General features: G+C 51.3%; 7 protein-coding genes across 7 annotated transcripts; 4 read left to right on the top strand and 3 right to left on the bottom strand.

Moving 5' to 3' along the window:
* Positions 1-3,983: 3,983 nt before the first annotated feature.
* Positions 3,984-5,862, top strand: CC77DRAFT_1067582 (hypothetical protein; the record flags this gene model as incomplete). Its single annotated transcript, XM_018529012.1, has 4 exons — positions 3,984-4,034; positions 4,085-4,437; positions 4,489-5,365; positions 5,434-5,862. The coding sequence occupies 4 exons, from the start codon at positions 3,984-3,986 to the stop codon at positions 5,860-5,862; spliced, it is 1,710 nt and encodes a 569-aa protein (XP_018379208.1).
* Positions 5,863-6,542: 680 nt separating this feature from the next.
* On the bottom strand, positions 6,543-8,288 carry CC77DRAFT_594225 (C4-dicarboxylate transporter/malic acid transport protein). The gene is made up of 3 exons (XM_018532400.1): positions 8,002-8,288; positions 7,807-7,938; positions 6,543-7,712 (listed from the first exon to the last, which is right to left on the bottom strand). Exons 1-3 carry the CDS (start codon positions 8,003-8,005, stop codon positions 6,676-6,678), a joined length of 1,173 nt encoding a protein of 390 aa, XP_018379207.1. The 5' UTR covers positions 8,006-8,288; the 3' UTR covers positions 6,543-6,675.
* Positions 8,289-8,468: 180 nt separating this feature from the next.
* On the bottom strand, positions 8,469-10,535 carry CC77DRAFT_1014553 (aquaporin-like protein; the record flags this gene model as incomplete). The annotated part of the gene is made up of 5 exons (XM_018523903.1): positions 8,469-9,006; positions 9,060-9,328; positions 9,377-9,831; positions 9,901-10,452; positions 10,502-10,535. The coding sequence occupies 5 exons, from the start codon at positions 10,533-10,535 to the stop codon at positions 8,469-8,471; spliced, it is 1,848 nt and encodes a 615-aa protein (XP_018379206.1).
* A 1,083-nt stretch (positions 10,536-11,618) lies between these two features.
* On the bottom strand, positions 11,619-12,721 carry CC77DRAFT_1067580 (vacuolar protein sorting-associated protein 26B-A; the record flags this gene model as incomplete). Its single annotated transcript, XM_018529011.1, has 4 exons — positions 11,619-11,722; positions 11,778-11,894; positions 11,943-12,440; positions 12,505-12,721. 4 exons carry the CDS (start codon positions 12,719-12,721, stop codon positions 11,619-11,621), a joined length of 936 nt encoding a protein of 311 aa, XP_018379205.1.
* An 842-nt stretch (positions 12,722-13,563) lies between these two features.
* On the top strand, positions 13,564-14,898 carry CC77DRAFT_594108 (carbohydrate kinase). Its single transcript, XM_018532399.1, has 2 exons — positions 13,564-14,193; positions 14,242-14,898. The coding sequence occupies exons 1-2, from the start codon at positions 13,948-13,950 to the stop codon at positions 14,686-14,688; spliced, it is 693 nt and encodes a 230-aa protein (XP_018379204.1). The 5' UTR covers positions 13,564-13,947; the 3' UTR covers positions 14,689-14,898.
* Positions 14,899-15,197: 299 nt separating this feature from the next.
* Positions 15,198-16,262, top strand: CC77DRAFT_950297 (GroES-like protein; the record flags this gene model as incomplete). Its single annotated transcript, XM_018535309.1, has 1 exon — positions 15,198-16,262. The coding sequence occupies one exon, from the start codon at positions 15,198-15,200 to the stop codon at positions 16,260-16,262; it is 1,065 nt and encodes a 354-aa protein (XP_018379203.1).
* A 1,728-nt stretch (positions 16,263-17,990) lies between these two features.
* On the top strand, positions 17,991-21,303 carry CC77DRAFT_594087 (hypothetical protein). The gene is made up of 3 exons (XM_018532398.1): positions 17,991-19,994; positions 20,052-20,485; positions 20,542-21,303. The coding sequence occupies exons 1-3, from the start codon at positions 18,316-18,318 to the stop codon at positions 21,150-21,152; spliced, it is 2,724 nt and encodes a 907-aa protein (XP_018379202.1). The 5' UTR covers positions 17,991-18,315; the 3' UTR covers positions 21,153-21,303.
* The last annotated feature ends 231 nt before the right edge of the window (positions 21,304-21,534 follow it).

Below are 21,534 nucleotides of genomic sequence, written 5' to 3'. Positions count from 1 at the left end.
GGAGTGATTTCTACGTCGTTCTACACGAAGATTTGAGATTGGCAGTAGGCTTGAAGTGGGTATGTTCATCGAATAGTTCCGTGAGGGGAAGAAAACGACACGTTTTTCAGTTGAACAGTAAACGATGTGGCATAAGGAGCCCTAGAATTCGTGTTCTTGATAGCGAGATATCGATGGCGCATCTCAAATCAACTGAAACATCGACCGACGTCAGGGCGGAATTTCCAAGCCATACTTCATATTGGCGAAGAACCGTCGTCCCAATCAAGATAAATCAAACGATACATCGCTTTGATGTCTCCGTTGACGTGCTGATGTCAGCTGATTCTTAGGCGCACCCCCCGCGGATCATTGCTCCGCTCAGCGATGTGTGCCAATGAGCGCTGACCCTGACATCAAATAATTCTACGCCAAATGGCTACCTGAGCATCACGCTTGAACTAGGTCTGATTGATACTAGTCAATTGACGGAAAGTTTAACAGATTTGAAGACACGCTCATTGATAACTATCCGTTGATCAGAGTCGCGAAAGTCGAGGCCGGGCCTCTCAACGGACTGTGAACTCGATGATGTTTCGTGCTAGGAAGAAAATTGGATTTCAATACTTTGTCGTTTTGTGGCACCTACTCGCTGCCTACAGAAGATGTTGGTAGTGGCTCGGAGATGGGTGCTAAATTCATGCTCTACGGAGATTGAGCTTTTGTAAAGGTTTTAAAGACAGGATAAAAGCTGCTTGTAAAGCGTTATCATACAGTCTATAAGATCTGATATAGACACAAACTGTTTCAATGCCGATTTGTAGAGGCTTAAGGGGAAGAAGTTGGTGTCGTGGTTTGGTATCTGCTATAGTCTCAAGGAAGACTTGGAGGCAGATGCTACGGGTATGGGCTAGTGGACCAACTTCTTGGGCTGTGAGAAAGCGAAAATCCGATGAACGGCGCGTTGATAGATATGACAACGAGTGTGACATGCTTTAGGGCCTTGGGAGTCCGTCATGGCCTTCGCATGGGGTTCGTATAGCGAGTGGATACTGGTGGAGCGGCGTTTTGTTCCGCGAGGAGATGTATCTTCCGAAGTTGTTGATTCGTCATCATTGCTGGTACTCCACGGAGGCAGATAGCAGGATTTCATTCTTCTTTTCTTGTTCAGGTGTCGAAGTGTGTATATGATCGGGCTGCGATGAGCCGAAACCAGACCGAGCCCGTCTTCCGAAGCACCCTCAAACATCTACATATCCGTTCCTTACATGGTCATTCTCAGGTTCACGGCCATTATTCCCGGAACCCCAGACCCTGAACTTGGTGTTCTTCCGATGCTTGTACCCTGATTTCAGATCTCATCTGCTAGACTGCACCTGCTCACTCCTTGAGAATTACGATGCCGACGGCATACTGCCACGTTGCATTATTAGGTCGCCGTTGAGGATGCCGCAAGTTAGTGATTGATGCGTAAGGCGCTGGAATGTGGGCGATCTTCGCCTTGCCTATGATCACTAATCCTTATCAACGCAGCGGTGGAGTTGATGCCATGTTGAATCACAATGTCGATAGAATGCTGTAACGCCATATGTTGGGTCTCAATGTTCAAAGGGCGTGATTGGTGGGAGTTCTTGATAACTTCACATACAGCTATGCATTCTTCACGTCGAAAAATGTTAGTACTCTCCACACGATACCGGAGAGCTGGTAAACATGGAGTGCTTTTCACTGGATTGGATCTCCGCCGTCCTTGCTTTTCCGAGCAGCGTTAGCATCTCCGCTTCATTATGATACTAACGCATCACGAGGTGTGCGACAAAGTGCCAAGCTAGGAGAAACCGAAGTAATACCGCGTGGTATGGTCTTTCCGCGTTTACGATGTTCGCATAGAGAGTATTCTTTCGGTAGACTGTCGATTGGGCTTGCCCTGGATATCCACTGATCTGCCGATCCACTTATTAACGCCGATGGTTCCTCGCCTCCCCCAACATGACCGAGATTCCCCACCCCACATTCCATCACGATACCGACGCAACACGAGGGGGATCCCACGCCATCTCTTAGAGAACACAACAAGGTAATCCATGTCCAGCTTGCCGTCTTACCATAGTAACCGTAAACGGCCCACCTCCCGCGGCAGCGCTCCGAACGGGACGTAGTGCGCCGAAAATAAAGCTATTGCGGAGTACCTATGGTCGGAAGAGTTCCAATAATCTTGAGAGCCTCTGCAGCTCTTATGCCAGGTGCTGATCTCTAGCCGACGAGGACGAGACCTCGGGTTCGACTTCGAAGCCGACGGCGTTGGACGGCATCCGCGAACGAGAACACCCTGAATCGAGTTCGAAGCCGATGAGATACGCGGCATTCGAGCTTGAATCTGTCTAGGACTGATCCGATGTTTGGCGAGCTCTTCTTTGTTTCCTGTCCCGTTCGATATAGTGCCGCTGCGCTTCGAACGCTTCGTTTGCTAGGCCCACAGTCAGCGCTTGATGACGACGCTTTTCGTAACGTCCACGATACCAGACAGCGTACTACTACCACTGTAAGATACCAAATTTCACGTATTCTCGTGTACCTGCGGTCTTGAACGGTTCAGCCGATCGGGAAGGCCAGAACAGATGAGCTGGCATGGCAAACACGCGTCGCTCTTGCCTCCCTGCCTTAGCACAAACTTTCCCTCCGCCGCAATAACCTATCATGAGAAGTGTCCCAGGGAGGCTGAGATGCGGATCAGGGTACCAGCCACTCTTGGCTGGGCCATGGCGAATTTCAGAGCGTCAGAAGCTGCACAACCGTGCAGATCATAATCAGGTTCGGTATCGTCGCCGAAGGAAGAGCTCGTGCGAAGCCCATAAGGCAGGTCAAATACCGCTGTCAGATAACTTCCCGTGATGATTTCCATGATGCCGGGTCTCCGAACATTGCGATAGGTTGGGGCAAGTCACCGAACGCGATTCCCATGGAGGACCCATGTGGTTGGAAGATGGGTCGCTACAATGCGGCTTGTTGCCACATTGCGGTCCATCGTATGCAAGTGTTTCTTCTTCATCGGGCCGTCAGGAAATAGACACATGCAACACCATCCAATGCGAACTTAGCGGCGGTTGCCGCTACGCGACACTCAGCAGTCGCAATATTGTTGGGAGTGTGCACTACAATGATGCTGTCAAGTTAACCCCTGCTACCTCCTAGGCAAAGCTGCGTTTCTCTGCTCGATCGTGTCACCTGCAGCACCCAGATGCGCGGAGTGAGATGCGGAGTGTAGATTTCGAGTACTAGAACAATTCTTGTGTGATCCCGTTTGGCGATGATCCTCTCAGGCATTAGATGCATTCTGTTTCATGGTCGGTGACGTTAAGTGCTTACTTGATTGGGTAGGGTGGGGAATGGGGGCGGATGAGGAATGCAGTTTCCCCGCCTCACGTCCCCGACCACCGATGTTCATGCGCAACGTTGTAGGGCTGCATTCACTGCAACTTTCCGGTCAATATCCCCATTCCACGGCATAATGGCATAGCTCCAGAGAGTGAATCGCAGGATGTTGGCTTCATTTCTTCGTGCCATAGTAGATCAAATCTATCTGGATCGCAAGCGTAGGATAAGTTCTCAGTATGTAGGTAACCAAGCCCCACGTTTTAGTGCACTGCGCTTTCAACTTAGCGCACTCATCCCATTAACGGGCTCCTTGACTCGCCTCACCCTCAATTGGTCCCCAGCTTTCCTATGCTAGATCCGAAGCGACTGCGCGTATCGACCGAAGTCAGACCTAAGACTTCTCTAGGATGAACCCTCCTATGGTCCAGGAAGTGGGCCATTCCCAATGGCTCGATCGGAACCTGATCATGTAGAGAAGCATACCTCATCGTTGCCGCATTGCTCTTGCGGCATCAAGTCTGTCGGCATCGATTGAATATATAACCATCATTGAAATCTGATGAAAGCAAGCACATCCTTCCAGTCGTCAGAGTCTTGTGCAACTTGTAAACCTCACAATGCTCCACACAATGTCTATCCTAGACCTTCCGGGGGAGCTTCAGCAGAGAGTGGTCGAACATGTACGTCAGTGGCGGGTAATCTTTCCGGCCGCTCATACTGACCGCGACAGATCACAACACAGACAGATCTCAAATCGCTGTGTATGACTTGTTCAGCTCTTCGCGTCCTCGCCAATCCGATACTGTATAGACGCATTGACTTGCGTTTATGGAGTCAACGAGCGGTTGAGTGTCTGCAGCGTTGCAATTTAGCAGGCGCAGGTTTGAACCTTCAGTACACGAAGGAGCTAATCGTAGAAGATGAACCCGTTGGCGAAGAACTCAGATCGATCCATACCGGTCGTATCCGCCTACCCGCTCCAGATCGTGGACCTTGGAACCGCTATCTCACCGAGTCTCAGCAAGATGATAGTGCCTATTCCTTCTTGCAGATCATGCATCATGACAAACTGGAGCGCTTATGGTAAGCTACGCCGAGTATGAACTGATATCTTGGAAAAGCTAATGAGGTCAGTTACCATTCACGGCGCTCTCTATCACCGATTGTGAAAGCGCATCTTAATGGATATCAGCACAGATTGAAAGACCTGCAAATAAGCTTTTATACTGATCCCAAAACGCCTGAGCAACTACCACGAATATTCTGCGGTCTGCAGCGTCTCGACCTATATCTCACAGAGTCAACAAATATCGCCCTTCTATTCGATAACATGGAAGCCGTAGGCGCCAACTTGAAGCGTTTATCCTTGACGGCAGCAGATCCCCAGACAACCGAGAATCAGCTATATGCCTGGGCGGTGGGCGAACAGAACGACCTCACCCGCTATACACCTCGACTCGAAGAGCTCAGATTATCTAAGATGGACTTCTCAGACACATTTGAGCAGCTATCTCGGATCATCGACTTCCATCGATTGATTCGCCTCGAACTCCTGGTAGAGAGCTGCGGCCTTCACCTTTTCATAAAGGATCTGGCCAACAGCATATATACTGGCAGTAGAGAGGTGAACAGGCTCCAGTTGAAGCATATCGCCGTCGAGTTTGTGCCCGATCTTGATGAGCGTGAGACAATCGACCTCAGGGATGCTATGGAACTCATCATCACCGCTTGCGGCCCAATCGAGAGCTTTCATATGCGTTACCCAGAAGCCAACCCCCTCAAGATCACCCTACTGGATTTCTTGCAGGCGCTCAGTCTCTCCAATCACAACTTACAGAGCTTGAGCATCTATTGCGATGAGTTCGAGACGCTCCAATGGGATGGAGTGGCATCGGATCTATTACAGTGGGTTTCTGTAAGCTCCTTGAGTAAGGTGAAACAGCTCGCTGTGTACTGTGGCGAGTCAGCGATGCTTGGTGGAGACATGACAAACAAGTATACTACACTGTTGGTGAGTGCATACGATTTCGCATGTCCATACAGACGAAGTTATGAGAAAGATATCTGACGTGAGAATAGCAATCTTTGAGGAGGTTTCCACAGCTGCGCCTGCTACACCTCCACGTACCGGATTGCGACCGGCTGGGAAGAAGCGAACACAATTCCAACGCTGAGTGGGATTCCTCGATATTGTCTATGCAGCTGCAAACTTTCGCCAACCAGCTCTTCGGAGATTTGCATGGAGCGGGCGCGAAGCTAGATGCTTTGGTCATTGGACATTTGGCGACAGTCGAGGCGATAATTACCGATGCGGACTTTGTGATTCCGCTTCCACAGCAGTGTTTCGTCAAGGGCGAGCAAAGAGACATCCTCGGCCGTACTGTCGCTGTCGGCGTACCTGTCACGAGAATGATGTTGCGTGCAACTCAGCCGTATACGGACATCCTGGATATCGACCATCCCAGAACACATGATGCGTATGACGCGTGGGCAGGTAAGGCAATGTGAGGGTTTGGCCTTTATGACAACGCCTGTACACCTTCGAAGCGTAGCGATGTAGCATTATCGATCACCTTTGCGCTATTCCATAGGCAATCGCATCGGTTAGTACCGAATAAAGTATGTTTCTCACACTCAACCTGCCACAGACTGATAGCATGTGCCCACCTTCATATAAAATTTCCAGGTTATGACTGACGTCGTGAGTGCCATGAGACGCGACATATGCTAATGACACTATACCGTAGGATATGTGCACTGCAACTTTAGGCGACCTAGCCGGCGACGGCGATATGTCGTTGATATAGAGTCTTTCTGAAAGACGTAAGGTTGCGGAGCCGCGGATCGTGTGTCGCACATCGCGTTGGCGAGAGTGGGGCGTGCCTGTATCCGGGTACAACACCCTCTTAACCCGACTTCCGGTACCAAGGCCTTACCACAGCGGATGTATCCTTATCCGAGAACATTGGACATGGATGCTTGTGTGGAGAAGTGCGAGAAATTGGTCGGCCAACCTACCTAGTGTTCAAAAAAACCAAGCCTGCAGACCGAATTAAGTGACCGTAAGGATTGTAGAGCCATGTTTGATCAGACAAGGACAACCAATAACGTGATCGAGTTTCTCAGAAACCAAAGAATTCGAGCAAAGATTTATGAACAATCGTCGTTCATCTTGTAGCGCGACGTTTCGTAAATTACTCCGTGGGGCTGGATAAATTCATACCACGTGGTAAAGTAGCTGAATGCGTCGTCTCTTGGACGGATCAGATCAATCATGATTATTTTGATCATCATCTTCGGCATTGGTCATGATTCCTGTGGTCAACGATTCTTATCCTCATCCCTCCCCGGCCATACAATCTCTCTCTTCCAAACAGCCCTGACACATCCCACGAGCGTCACCAACCAGGTCACTACCAGTAGAGCGGTCATCACACTCGCCACCCACAGTATGCCCTCACTCTCCAACTCTCTACCCAGCACACTTGTACTAAGCGTGAACCCCACATTCGGGAAGATGAAAGCCCACCACGTCAGACTAAATGGCATCTTACCAACAACACCGACGTTCCCCAAAAACGCAATAGCAAAAAGCCAGAAAGCAAACACATACAGGAAGATACCTGTAAACAATGCTAGGACACGTAGTATCTCAGGCGCAGCAGGATGTCTCACAAAGTAACTCGCATCCTCCGAAACCGCATTCGCAAGACCAATCAACGCAACAATCGTATACGCACAACTCCCCACGGGAATAAACAAGCCCGGGCGCAATTGCGCAGCAGGAGGAAACCCAAGATCCAACACATTCCTCACATATGCCACAACAGCAATGAAGCTGATACACCATCCAAACCCCTGATACGCAACCCCACTCACCACAACCCCCATGACGCGATGGGCCGGCTGCGTGCCCGCAACCATACTCGCCACCGTGCCCGTCAACATGGCTGAATACCCCGCTAGGAAAATACTAGGCAAGTATGGCACCGGCCTTAGCTTACTATACGCAATAAGGATCCAGTACTGGAATATGCTATTCGCCAGAGACAAAGCAGCGTATACCCAATATAAGACGTGCACAGCGTCGACAAGCCAAGGGTAGGGCGGAGAAGAAGAAGAAGAAGAAGAAGAAGAAGAAGAAAAAGGACCGTGCGTGATACCATAGGTTTGGATACCGGCTAGGATCACGCTCAGAGAGAGCCAGAAGGAGCCTAGGAAGAGGGATTCCTGCGGGTGCAGAAACGAGGATGCAAAGTGTGCGGGATGGTGGATGAGCCGCAGGACTGTGCAGGTGCAGAGCACGAGGAAGAGTAGTATGTTGGCCAAGAACATGGTTAGACCGATATGGTAGAGGCCTGCGAGGTGGGGAGGGGGCATGTCAGTTGGCTTCTTCGTTCTTTACGGGTGAGAACGGCGGAGAATAGGGATGTGGGGGGAAAGGGTTATTACCAGGGAATTGATGCGGTGTATCGGCGAGGGCTAGAGCCAGACCCCCCGTACTCATTGTAGAGAGGAACCAGGCGAACGTAAAGTGCTTTAGGCGTTTGCGTATGCCGATCTTGCCATCTGGTTGTTTCTGCTCTTGCGGTTGTAAGGGTTCGGGTTTTGACGACATTGCTGTGTCGTTTTCCGATGGTGGCGTACCCATCTAGAACTCTTTTGCCCGTTGTTGTTGTTGTTGTTGTTGTGATGACGGTGGAAACGGTACGATATGTGCTTGGTGTTGTGATATTGTGGAGACTGTGGTGACGATAGACGACGTGCGACGGGATGTGGTTGCTTAGGTACAGTGGAATGGCATCTCAGATCACTGACAGGAAGCTTGTACGCAGGACAGAGTCGTCGTTGGGTGCAGCTTCCGATGGCGTGTCACATTATGATGACTTCCTTGTCAAACTTAGTATCGTGAGATGCCCAATGATGGAGTCGCGTAGTCGTGCTTGGGAACATGACGCGCCACGGCTTTGTTTCCGGCCCCTCTATTCCCGGAGCCACAACAAACCCTCTATATTAGCCAACCGAGATACTTCCTCATGGGAACCTGTGCAACAGTGTGTTTACCAGCATTCTCTCTTCTTCTGAAATTGCTACAAAAATTACTCTCGGGCTACTCATGCCACCTTCTGGATCTGATCCTTCGCCTGCTCCTTTGCATGATTCTTCTTCTCAATAACCTTCCACTTGATATCCCCCGGCTGCGGCCACCGATAATTAACCGGACTCTCACCACCCACAAAGATGCAAATATCATACATCAAACCACCACACAGCGCGCCTGCAATGCTTGCGCCCCAGCTTCCATATGCCCAATACCCATTCTCAAACGCTGAATCATATCCAACCCACAGTCCGATGAGTCTTGGACCGAGATCACGGGCGGGCGAAATACCTAACCCGGTGTTGTAACCTAAGCCGACCATGGTGACGAAGCCGGTAAGGCCAACGACAAAGGCTGTCATTCCTTGGCCCGGAGGACTGTTCTGGTCGTCTCCCAGCGCGAAGATGACACAGACGAAAACAGCCATGTAGACGAAGTCATTGAAGAAACCAGTCGCGGTGGAATACAAAGGACCCTGGGGGAAGAGCGCTTTGCCGGTCATCTCGAGAGTCAGACCAGGGTCGACATGGTGAATGGCGTCAGCGTAGAGTCTGTCATGTTGTCAGCGAATGTAGGTAATGTGGAGGTAGGTGGGACTGCTCACGCGTATGCTACGGCGCCGGCGGCGAGTCCAGCGAGGAGTTGCATGCATATGTAGACGATGGCCATTCTCCAGGGGAAACCACGGTAGACAGATAAAGAGATGGAGATTGTGGGACTGAGATGCGAACCACTGACGCCGCCGCCAAGGTAAATGCCGATCATGACTGCGAAGCCCCATCCCCAGGCTTGGGTTTCAAAACTACCGGTGCTTTGTTGGGACGTGGCGACAGAAAGATTGACGCAAAGTCCAATAAGCAGGTAGACGAACGTCTATCTAGTATTAGCGAGATCAATGACGCGATAGGTGGCTGAACTCACAGCAAGGAACTCGGCGGGCGCCTGAGGATACTTGGCCCGAAGCCTAGCGATAGGGTTTCGGTACTGGTTGTAGAACTCGCGTTCCGCCGTCTCTTCTCTTTGTTGAATCTCCTTCTCTTCCTGCTTGGTTTGAGAGGTAGCATTCGTATCATGCTCCTGCAGTGGTGGAAGACCGTCTTGTAAACCAAAGTGCTGCCGGTCGCCACGTCCATCAGCGTAGTCCAAACCGTGTTCGTTGATAGGCGCACGGTCTTGACCATCATGATGCTCATGGCTGCCAGGGTCTTGACCGCGATTGCGGCCGAGGAACTGGTCAGCTTCACTTGTTGGCACGCGCCTCATGTTGACTTTGCGTCCGTCAACAGTGGTCTGGAACTGAGAGGGATCTCGTCCCGGCTGCGGGCGTTGTCCACCGCCGAGCGTGACTTCAGAGTCTTCCGAATCTTCCTCCAAAACTGTCCATGGTCTGATTAGAATCGTTACTCTCAGTGGGGATCAACCTAACAAGGTCCGCGAAGACTCACCTTTTCCATCTGCATAGTCCTGCTGGGCGACGCCTTCTGCATCTTGGTCGTCGACCTTGTACAAAGACTTGCGCAGGTCACCCCTTCCCCACCACATACCCTTGCGAACAGTGCGTGGTAGAGGCGCACCCAAACCAAAGACTGGTTTTGACTTTTGCTCATTGTACCACGGGTTCAACGAAAAGTAGTCATTGTCAACGTCCACGACCTGCTGTTGCTTCTTCTCAGGTCGTCGAGGAGGTTCTTGCCTGACATTCTCACGGGTTGCCCGGCTCTTTCGAGCAGTCGGCGTATTCCGAATAGAGCCCATGTGTGTCATGCCTGTGTTAGCAGTATCGGTACGCGCATGGTCGGGTCGTGAATCTAGACGAGTTGTATTGCTCCGCACATTTTCAGGTCTTGACTCCAAGTGGGCAGTTTCACGTCTTGCTATGCTTCCCACACTGGAGTGGTTTTGTGCAAGACCCGGTGGCTGGTATGATGCCGTAGTTTGCTGTCTCCGCTGAGACATGTCTCCTGGTCTTTGAGGCTCAGCATCGCTTTGTTGTTGCGCTGCGTGAATGTTAGGACATAAAGATCTGGGGAGTATTGGATGACTTACTGTCTTCGGCTTGGTTCTTTTGTTGTTGTGCCATTTTGTTGTTGTATTCTTTCTCCTCCATGTCTCGGGATGAGAACTACCTAACAAGCTTATATCCGATGTGTAGGGAACTTGGAAGTAAACCAGGGGCATGGGAGGTGCTAAATGGAAAAGATGGTAAAAAAGTGCGTCCGCGATTAAGCCATGGGAAAGTGAAGAATTCGATGCGTAACGTCACTTGCAAGGAAGCTTTTGCCTAGTTCGCCCACGCCCCCAGTATTTCGGAAGGACTCTCGCTGACGCGGTGCTGTTCCTGCCAATCGTTCGAGTTGATTTTCACATTGAGTGGATATGTACCGTTTGCGGTACCCAAGTTTTAGTGGACATGTCCTGATAAGAAGGGTTTCATCTCGATCTTCAGGGTTGCGGTAAGGTGTGGCGTCGTGTGAATCGTGAGATTGCTGGACATCGGCATCTTTACAGTGGGTCGCGCGGACGTTCCGCGGACCTGCAATCTTTGTTGTTGACACAAGTATGGCAATGGAGTGACATATAAGTTTCGGACAAACGAAAGAGTCATCAAAACTCGCCAAAAAAGTGCAGTAGGGACGGGATGCATGAAATGCGAAGGGAATTCAGATGTAGATCACCCGAGAGCCACCAGGGCCAATGAGCTTTTTTGAGGCTCAAAGAGCCGCACCGACCCGTGCGAAGTAGCGGCGACACTGACTCTAACGGGTTGTTCCCAAAACATCACACCAGCCACACTTGATGAATACAGCGTTTAGGGGCACACGGATGGAGAGGTCGCCTTGTCACCACGATCATGCAGGCGCACGCGCTATTTCTTCGTTATGTGGAGACTCGGCCAACATTACTAAGTTTACCCGATGATTGTCCTGAGACATTACCATCCTTGGGCTGCTACATTGCTGTACTTACACATGCAACATCCATGCGCTGCAAGAGCTCCAGTGGCTGCGTAAGCTCCCGCCGCCGCCGCGGTGTGGTAGTACATATCGGGCTCAAATTAGAGGTCCGAGCTTTCTGATGGTCGTTGGATAGAAAGCCTTTAGCCAAGCCCCGTCCAACGACTCCAACTCGCAAGTGTTCCTGCTGGTCACGTTGATCCGGATGCTCATGATACTGCCATTAGCTTGTTCTGCTCCTGGGCCAATGTCAAGCCTTCGGGTGCTTGTCGGAACAAGACAATTTCGGACTGCTTGAAGTATCGGCGCGCGTCTACGAAGAGTCAGTCAGTCAGTCACAGTTGTGCATGTGTGTGGGTGCGCCATACCTTCGTCGATGAGTACCAGACTCAAGTAGTAGCGAGTGGAATATTTCTTGTTGACTTCGCGGAAGGTGGGTGTCAGGTCGAAGCCACCAAGGAACAACCTGATGGGTATGGTTTCACCTGGAGTCTTGTCAGTCATGCTCACTGCAGATGCGTAGCTGTGCGTACCTCGCGAGGGCGAGCCGTCCATGATCTCAAAGCGCACTAGCGTCTCGCTCTCGTTGTATTGGTTGGGGGCAGCTCCTGTTGTCTCTCTCCGTATGATGGACAGCTCCATATGCTTGATCTTCAGCCGGACGAGCAAGAAGTATATCCTGCCGACAATGACATCCTTCAAGTGGTACTTTGACTTGCTGTATTCGAATTCAATGTGTAGACAGTCCTCGATGCCGACGTCCATCTTGATGGAGCTGTTGGTCTCGGGCGGGATGCGGTACGAGTAGACCCAGAGGTCCTTCTCCCTGACCACGTCTGCCATCCTCCGCGATACCGTGACGCGCACAAAGTAGCGCAGCTTGACGTTGATGCCATTGTATGATTCGTACTGCTTCTCCACGTTCTTGAAGTTGAAGTCGAACGTCTGCGGGTGCTGGAGCTCGCCGGGGGCTGCTAGTTCCTGGCCAAGGGAGAGGAACTCGTAGTGGTTTCCGCGATCGAAGAACATCTCTGGCGCATCATGTCAGCATCCTCCCTTGTACCCAATGAGTTGAATGCATGGGTTGGCGCCTACCAATGGTACCGATGAATTGCACCTTGATGCCCGTGTGTTCCAGCCGCTTGCCATCCTTGGGTCTTACCGTGACCTGGCCCTTGACAGATTCGCCATCCAGATACAGCGGCACCTTTTCTTTGCGGTTCTTGTCCAGCTTCACATCCACGGCAGAGCGGTCGTCGAGGTCCTCGAGCACAATGTCGATGTCGACGGGGGTGGAGAAGAAGTACGACATGCTGGCGACGAGATAGCCCGATGTGTTGGCGAATTATCCCGATGCGCGAGATGTCCCAGTGTGTTGGCGCGTCTTCGGATGGTCGTGGAGAGCTGCGCCCCAGATGCCGTCGCAGGAGCTGATGACGCGCTTGTCCCCGTTGAGCCCGTCACGTGAACGCCAGCCTGCCCCGCCTCCCCCCGATTCCTCCCCATCATCAACGCCCTCGTCATATCGACACCCATCCTTGTTTCCTCCTGACTGGATCCACGTCACGTCTCACTACATGTTTGTCGTCACATGGTCCTCCACATTGCCGTTCCGAAGTGGGCGGACATGACCACCTGCACAGGACGAACGCGTTGTGACTGATCGGATACATGCGCGTCGTGACTGACTGATCGGATACACATGCCCATGTCTGCACCACACACGCCCAGCACCCACTCCGTGCATCTGCCGGATCCCGCCCCAAACATTGTTCGCAGCCTCGATCCTCACCGGCCCGAAGTCCTTTCGGATTCCTCGCCTAACCCCCACGCGCCATTATCAAACAGCTTCGTACCACGAGTCAAAGCGGTGAGCTGAAGATTTATTTTTTGCTGCCAGAAACCTGGCCGAAGCGCAGCCTGCTCACCACAGCGCCATGCAGTTGCCTGGCGCCTCGAGCTCAATCCTGCCGTGGCACGTCGTGGCTATTGGCGTGTGGGATGCATAAGTACCTGAGAAAGGACTGGGGTCGGCATGCGGGGAGGCAGATGCGCTACTCGTCATCCCACACGCGACAGGTCCACTTTCAAACGCCGAAGTTCATCCTCTCCAGGCCCGGCTTCGCGGCTGTTACAGCCGGCTGGGCCTGTTACTGAGGCTAGCTGCACGCTTCTGCTTGCCATTCGCTGTTTCCCTTTTGGAGCGTGCCATCGTGCCTTGGCTCCCAGAATATCGACAAGTTCCATCGCATCCCACCCTTGCCGTTGCCGTCATGGCTTGCGGGAGAAATTTCCAGACGTGTTCCCCAGGTGCGACGCCTTAAATGCACCACGCCCCAGCAAACGTCGGGGTTGCTTACCGCCTGCATACATACATCTCGTTTCACCCGTATCGCAATATCGTATATTAACCCAGCCGAACACCCATCCCAACGTACTTGTGAGCCCAACTCAATCACTAGCGTCATACAAAACCCCCCCAAACGTTCTACAAACACTCATCTCCGCAAACCGGTTCACTCAATCGCTTCTACAACCATGATGCAAACCGTGGATCCATCGCAGCCAAAGCCCATACAATATGCATCACCGCCTTCTCCGCCTGCTTCCAATACCGGCTCACCAAAGTCAATGTCCGTCCTGAACGCTACCGAGACGGACAAAATGACAATCTCAACCCACCACCACATTCTCATAGTCACTGGCCCAGCAGGATGCGGCAAGAGCACTGTTGCCAAGCACCTTTCAGATCGTTATGGATTCGACTACATTGAGGGCGACGAGGTTAGTTGAAACCCATCCCGCATTGACCATGTACTGACGTCTTCTTAGTTCCACCCAAAAGCAAACATCGACAAGATGGCCGCCGGTATCCCTCTAAACGACGAAGACCGCTGGGACTGGCTCATTCTTCTACGAGACCAAGCTATTATGAAGCTCAAGGACGGGGCCAAGGGTGTTGTCGTCACTTGCAGTGCGCTCAAGAAGAAGTACCGCGACGTCATCCGCACAGCCAGACTCTACGACGAAGACCCAAATGCCAATGTACATTTTGTCTATCTCCGCTCCGACCTGGAGACCCTCATCGCCCGCGTCCGCGCCAGAAAAGGCCACTACATGAAGGACTCCATGGTCGAGAGCCAGTTCGCTTCGCTCGAGGAGCCTGACGAGACCGAGTGCAAGCAGCTGAAGGATGTCGAGATCATCGACGTCAAGGGAAGCATACAAGACGTTCAGGTCCTGGCTGGAGCTGCTGTCGACAAGGTCCTGGCGCAATAGCGTTCCGCCCGCAGGATCAGCCGGCTCTGATTTCTCATCGCGAACTATCCTCTTCCTTAGCTTAGATGTTCGGACGCAATGTTTGGCGAGTTGCGCCGATGTGTTAAGCGTGGGTCGCATCTTCGTCTTTCTTTCCTATGGCGTTTGTTATATCACTATACCCTCGCGAGACGAGCCAGCATACATTGGTTAGCGAAGATGAATTTTTTTTTTGATTCATTATGGGAAATTCAGGTTCTTCACCGTTCTTTGATTGTTTCGTTGATTAAAAATCGTGCCGAGTATCGTGTGTTGTTTAGCTCGAGCACGTAATCAAGCGTGCTTAGCAATCCAACCCCCCTTCACGCCGGGCGTCTTTCCAAACATCAGCTGGATCGAGTATAAAGAAGCGATCCCACTCATTCTCTAAACAGATCACGATGCTACAAGCGGGATTCACAAGAAACCATACTCTCCTCTTCATCTTTTTCTTGACTGCCGTTTCCTACCTATTTGCAAGACGTCCAACCATGTCTTCTCCTTCCACTACCCAAACAGCGCTCATCGTGTCCAGCATTGGCGGCCGCATAACCTCAACATCATCCTGGCCCATCCCGCGCCCAGGACCCAAACAAGTCCAAATCCGCGTCACAGTAGCCGGCCTCAACCCTCACGACCAGAAGTCGCGGGACGCAGGGCTGCTCATAAAAGACTCACTACCCGCCATCATCGGCAACGACATCACGGGCGTCGTGACAGCGATTGGAGAGCAAGTCACCAGGTTCAGCGTGGGCGATAGAGTGGTGAGCCAGAGTCAATTGGCCTACGAGCAAAAAGCACTGCAGCAATTTGCTGTCCTTGAGGAAGATTTTGCGGCAAGAATACCGCACCCGTTTTCTGATCACGATGCTGCTACACTTCCTACAAACGCTCTTGCTGCACTCATAAGCCTGTTTGACCCCACCAGTGGCCTGGATATTCCGGCCCCTTGGAGCAGCAGCGGATCGTCGTTCGATTATGCGGCAACTACGCTCCTTATTGTGGGCGGCGGAAGCAACTGTGGTAGATTCGGCGTGCAATTTGCAAAGATGGCGGGCATAGGACGGATCGTCGTTGTTGGGGGAGAGGAAGAGGAGCTAAAGAAGTGGGGTGCGACAGTCGTTTTGGACCGACACGGTGGCGATGCCGCAGTCATCCATCGCATCAGACAAGTCGTCGGCGACGACCTGGTCTATGTTTTTGACGCCATCAATCCGCCCGAAGGACAACATGTCGGGATTAGTGCTTTGTCTTCTTCCCAGAGGGGCAAGCTCGCGCGCTTGCGTTCTTCGGTGGGAACGGTCGACGAGACCAAGATTGTTGGGGAAAAGAAGGCTGGATATGAGTTGAAGAATGTGCTGGGCATCTCGCAGTTGAAGCCAGATGTCGTACGCCCCTTTTGGGAGGGGCTAGAAGGGTACCTGCTGGATGGGAGTGTGGTGCCACTCAAGTACCAAGTCATTGACGGGCTGGATGCGGATAAGGTCAATGAGCTGTTGGACAGATACCGTGACGGTAAAAAGGTTGTTCAGACACATTTCAGAGTGTCGCAGTAGAAGTTGCCATTGATTAGCATTGTGGAAATATCATTAAGAAAGCATAATTCGTGAACTAAGATATGAATTCGTAGAGAGAAATAGCCCAATCCAAAGACTTTGGAACGTTAGTCGAGCTTGCAGCTAACGATCGTCACCCTCACCAGATTTATTTGTTGTAGCTTGTCGGAAAGATCTTCCCTGTGCAAACTTCTTCGGTCGCCTAGCGGGCGTTGGGCACGTGTGTGATTACTGATACCGGTGCCATGGGACCTTAGGACTCTCGCCCCACTTGGGGTTCCAGAAAAGGACGTATAACCCGTCCGCGAAATATGCGGGTGATGCACCAAACGCCGATTTTCTGTGGAACCGTCGCAAGTTGAGCTATTTGCCGAATTTCTTAATCAAGTTATTAATCGTCATTGTAGCGCACTGCTTAGCGTGGCGCAAACAATAGCTAGAGATTGTAATAATAGCGCGAAGTACGAGCAAGAGAAATAGAACTACTAGAGTATTATAAAGCTAGCATAGAAGCCCGATAGAGTTACTGTTACCTACGGTCAACTCACTAGGGTAGTACGAATCATACGACGTCAACAAGTCTATTACCGATCCGTACAGCATCGTTGGTGCCGATCGAACTTGTCCTACTACGGCACAAAGCTCACATCACCCCATCTATTTCAAAAATAACAAGCAGCCCTGAATAAAGGCAAAAACAGCGATAGCAGTTGCCCCAGCCGCAATTCCCAATTCAGCATTCCCAACCATGTACCCAACGACAGACCCAATCACCGCCGCAACGACGATGGTACCGGCCACTCCTGCCGCGATGAGCCAGCGACTGGCTTTGGTCTTAATCAGAATGGCATGATAGTGGCCGTCGATGGGGCTTTTGCCGTTTGCGGGGTTGAATTGCGAGTTCTCGCGGATGAGAGTGGTGTCGGTGCCGTTGAGAAGAGAGGGATTATGGAAGGCTTCGGTGAGCTCAAGGAGTGGGGTGCTGGATTTGAGGATGACGGTACGAGGGTAGTCTTGAGCTTCTGGATCAGGGTTGACAGTGAACTGGAATAGAAGGTCAGAGCTCCGTGGGTAGGCTTCGGAAGACTAGTTGTATGCCAAAAAGGATGGTTGCAGGCTGTTGGAGTATCGGCGAAGTGTGGAAGGGGAACAGACTTACGGACGACAAAACAGCATCTTCGAGCTCAGCGCGAGAGTGGCATCACGAGTTGCTTGGTTTAGTGTCTTTGTAGGCCTTTCCAATGGCGTGCACAGCGGTGGTACCGGTCATGTGACTGTGCATCTCGACGCTGTTCATGACATGACCGCGCTTCTTTCCGGTGACGATGAGCCACTCGAAGTGCTCGGACTGGGGCTGATTCAATCCCTGGCCCACAGACGAGGATGAAGAAGACGATGCCATGAGGGGCTTGGAAGAAATCACGGGGAGATAAGATCACGAAGGCGATGTATTTGTTTGAAAGTCGATGATAGACAGGAGGAGAGAATTGGTCTGACAGGGCGCAGAACCATGGTTCTGGCACTGTGTTTTTATGGATATCTACATGACTTGCGACGTTTCGTGATGTTGGGATGGAGCCCCCGCGAGAGTAGATATGAAAGAACGAACGCGAGCGAAACGAGGCGCGAAGAAGGGGGAACCGATTTACATTTGGACGACGCGCGAGACCTGTGATGGATCAAAGAGGCGAGATGAATGAGCACCGAGAGCTCGAACAGCGCAAACGCAGGCGCGAAGTGTCGCGGAAGTGTGTGTGTAAGCGGGGATCGTGTGGCTGATCCCTGAAACGTGATGCGGGGTCTGGGGGTACAGCTGAGCCATGTGTGGCGCTCGAGTACGATTGTGACGTACACTCATTGGGTGCACCCGTCTCGACCAATGCCCGCCCACCGCGAAACTTCGCGCCTGTTGTCTGTCGCGCCTGCTGAGTGTCGCGTCCTCTTCTCCCATTTTTTCCCGATTTCCCTCGCCCCCTCATCATGCCACACTCTCTATCGCTTCCTACACACGCAACGTCGCCTTCACGAGCACTTTTGGCTGAAATTTTAGGAGATGGCACTGCCATCCGTCTCTGTACCAGAGTCTCGAGATCCATGCATAGATCAGTTCGATGTTACTGAACCCTTGGAGTCTAATAATCAAGTGCCTGCTTATAGATGGAGCGATATTGTTCTACGAAACGATTCAGACATCTCCCATGAACCACGCCCTCTCAATCCTCCACGCGATCTCTATCTTCCACCCCTCCGTCATTATCCACCCCTAAAAGGAGGCTTCAACAAGCTAACTTATGGAGATTCCCGCGACTTCTCTCCGCCATTAGATCGAGTCTCTTCCAACCCCACAGACATTCGGTCGAACAGGGAAGAGTCCTCCAATAGAGAAGTCATACTTAATTCTGTCCTTGGCGTACCCTCGGATAGGTCTGCTTCGAGGTGGCTCTCGAATGGACCTCTTTCTGATGGCTTGGGCGATAGTCTTACACCGAAAGATCCAGTATTCGAATCACGATTCTCCTTGAAGGGAACGAGCATCTCCGCAGATAGTGGCTATGGAGGAAGTGAAGCAACCAGAAGCACACACTCAAGATCACGAGACGAACTCTTGAAAAAAAGAGGAGAGCTCCGCTGGTGTTGCCAACTCTGCCACAGATCATTCGACACTCAAAGGCGGTTACGCTCTCATGAACGCCTGAGACACGGTATTCATGGCGGAACAGAAGGTCATCGCCGATTGAGATCATGGTATTCCAGCGAAGACTCGGACGAAATAACATCTTTTGGGGTCCATTACTTACACAAGTTGGGGTATTACCTGTCAAAATTGAGGTCTCAGCTTCCCGAGGGATCTCCCATTCTGTTGGCTCACAAGATCAATGGAGTTTCAACATCTTTTAAAGTTCACAAGTACGACGCAACAAACATCAACGTTAATGTGTACAATACAGTGGGGCCCCAGCCACCGACCCTTCCGACCAACAGCGGTGTCGCGCAGTTAGGGTCCTTTCCAAGTGATATTAGAAAATCCCAGGCAGGACCACAATACGAGCAGCTGCAACCGCCACCACTATCCCGACAAGTGTTCAAAGCCCGTGGTATGAGTGCCAGCCCGGCCATGGATCACGACAACATGGACGCAATCATGGACCAGCAACCCGTTCCAACCATCGAAGCGCCCGAAATCATGTCCGACCCACACACTCCTCTCATACTTCCACCTTCGGAGAACTCAGCTCATTCCAGCAGCAAAGACGAGGTCAAGCTGATGGACTATCAAGAATACAATACTACCGACGAACTGGGAAAGGCAGAAGTGGATGACGATAGCGACAGTGAGTGTGACAACAATACATGGAACTGCTTTCAACGCGATGCACTACCCTCTTTCCTCCCATATGTCCGCAGCTATGATGCAGATACTTCTTCTCCATACGGCGACTCCCCTGATAGCGGAAGCACCACCAGTGGTACGAAGAGCGATACCCCTGCGTCTTCTGCATCTGGCCTTACAGGGGGAAATGGCCTTCAAGGCAACGGGTATACTTCATCAAGTGCTGTCATAGGTGCATCAAATAACAGTAATGATCCAAATCTGAGGATCAAGGATGTAATAAGGGCAAGCTTTGCCTCCGATCCACAACCTCTTCCCCTCATCTGCTGGTATGCAGCCGCCGGTATAGCCTGTACTGCGAAGTATGTTAAGATGTCAACTGAAGTACGGCACTTGTGGAAGTAAGTCGGATCACGGACCCTTTGTCGTCCATAGGTAAATGCTGATTGATTCAATAGTGATCACGCTTGGGGCAAAAAACGGCAAGGTCCACATCATCGGCTACCTGATGCGTGCCAACGGTGTAAACGTTTGTTTTGTAACCAACAACTTTTAGAAGAACACGTCCTTGCCGTCATACCTTGTCGAACGCTGAGCTCCGTAGAACTGGAGGATCTCAATCGGGAGCCTAAAACACTTGGAATATCTCTCGATTGCAAGGAAGCCATCGACGACCTCAGAAACCGTATTGACAAGGAAATGAAGGTGAACAAGGTGCCAGCCCTCTATAATAGCGAAACCATGGCGCTATTAAAGCAACGAGTGGAGAGCAATTTGCTGCTTTATATAAATGGGTCTCAAGCAAGTGAGAAGACCGCCAGGTCTCAACTGTGGAAGTGGTATATGATCTTCAAAAAGTTGCGGCCGGACGATGAGGTTCCGGGAAATCCATGTAGGTTCTGATTCGTATTCTTGAAAACTGTCTTCAGAATCTTACTTCTACTCCAGTCATTCCAGCACGACAGCCAGCAAGATTTGAAGGGAAATCTAGAGCTGATGCTCGCCTCATGTTCATGCGCAACCTCGCGCAGGAAGAGTGCCTCTCTGCACTTGACGACGACCAACGTAGAGCTCTAGGCTGCGTGTTTCTTGATACTGTAGAGATGCTAGGTCTCAATGAAGCTAACAAAGGACGCCGGTCTGCTCAGAATACTAGCAGGAATCCACGGAAAAGGCAGAGATCTTCTCCGTCGGACAACCATGGATCTGTATCAGATTCGGTCGATCCCATTGTGGCACCTACGACACCAGCACTGGCACCAGCTCCAATACCAGTGGAAGTTCCTCGATCTGTTCAAAACCCAATGGACTTCACAAACCCCACATTCACACTACCCGAAGCGCAAGACCAACTACTGCCGCAAACACCGTCGTCCGACCCACGATCATTCATGCCTAGCACTCACGATCTTTGGCTACTACAGCAGCAGAATCAACAACACTCGCGGCAGCAAGAAGCAGAAGAGTCTCACTCTCTTTTCTCCACGGGAGACTTCGATTATATCAATTTGTCGACAGACTACGGAGGGCTTTCAGAGTTTGGGACTCGAGATCGTTAGCCTAGTCCGACAGGGCTCAGCACTTGTCCCAATACAACAAAGCATGTTAAGAGCTATGTAGATACAGATAAAGAACCTAGAAGTCTACAATGCTGTTAATCACCTTGGGTATTCTTCTTGGAAGCTAATGTAGGCTGTAAGATAAGGCTTGTTATCTATTTGCCTATCTAGCTTTTCCTTCGTATGAGGTAACGAGCACTGGAACCTACCTGGATACGGTTCACCGGCTTTTCACAGTAGAATTGGGGACTTGATGTTGCAGCAACGGAACAGTGCGCCACACGTAGAGGTAAAGCATGCTTCACGCAGCGGGTCGAGGAGGCGTCCTGAGAGGGTCTTGGTTGAACAAGTTAGGGTTTTGGTGCCTGCTGTTGAGGAGGTT

The sequence above is a fragment of the Alternaria alternata genome (genome assembly GCF_001642055.1).
Source record: "Alternaria alternata strain SRC1lrK2f unplaced genomic scaffold CC77scaffold_38, whole genome shotgun sequence".
Taxonomy (NCBI): Eukaryota; Fungi; Ascomycota; class Dothideomycetes; order Pleosporales; family Pleosporaceae; genus Alternaria; species Alternaria alternata.
The sequence above is the reverse complement of the archived record's forward strand: the minus strand, read 5'-3'. Positions and strand labels throughout refer to the sequence as shown.

Excerpts from the sequence above, each read along its gene's own strand:
- CC77DRAFT_594225 (XM_018532400.1), bottom strand. Across the intron at positions 7,713-7,806 it reads TACACCGCATCAATTCCCTG|GCCTCTACCATATCGGTCTA; the intron begins GTAATAACCCTT and ends CCCACCTCGCAG.
- CC77DRAFT_594108 (XM_018532399.1), top strand. The coding sequence starts at position 13,948 with ATGATGCAAACCGTGGATCCATCGCAGCCAAAGCCCATACAATATGCA. Across the intron at positions 14,194-14,241 it reads ACTACATTGAGGGCGACGAG|TTCCACCCAAAAGCAAACAT; the intron begins GTTAGTTGAAAC and ends ACGTCTTCTTAG.
- CC77DRAFT_594087 (XM_018532398.1), top strand. The coding sequence starts at position 18,316 with ATGGCACTGCCATCCGTCTCTGTACCAGAGTCTCGAGATCCATGCATA. Across the intron at positions 19,995-20,051 it reads GAAGTACGGCACTTGTGGAA|TGATCACGCTTGGGGCAAAA; the intron begins GTAAGTCGGATC and ends TTGATTCAATAG. Across the intron at positions 20,486-20,541 it reads TGAGGTTCCGGGAAATCCAT|TCATTCCAGCACGACAGCCA; the intron begins GTAGGTTCTGAT and ends CTTCTACTCCAG.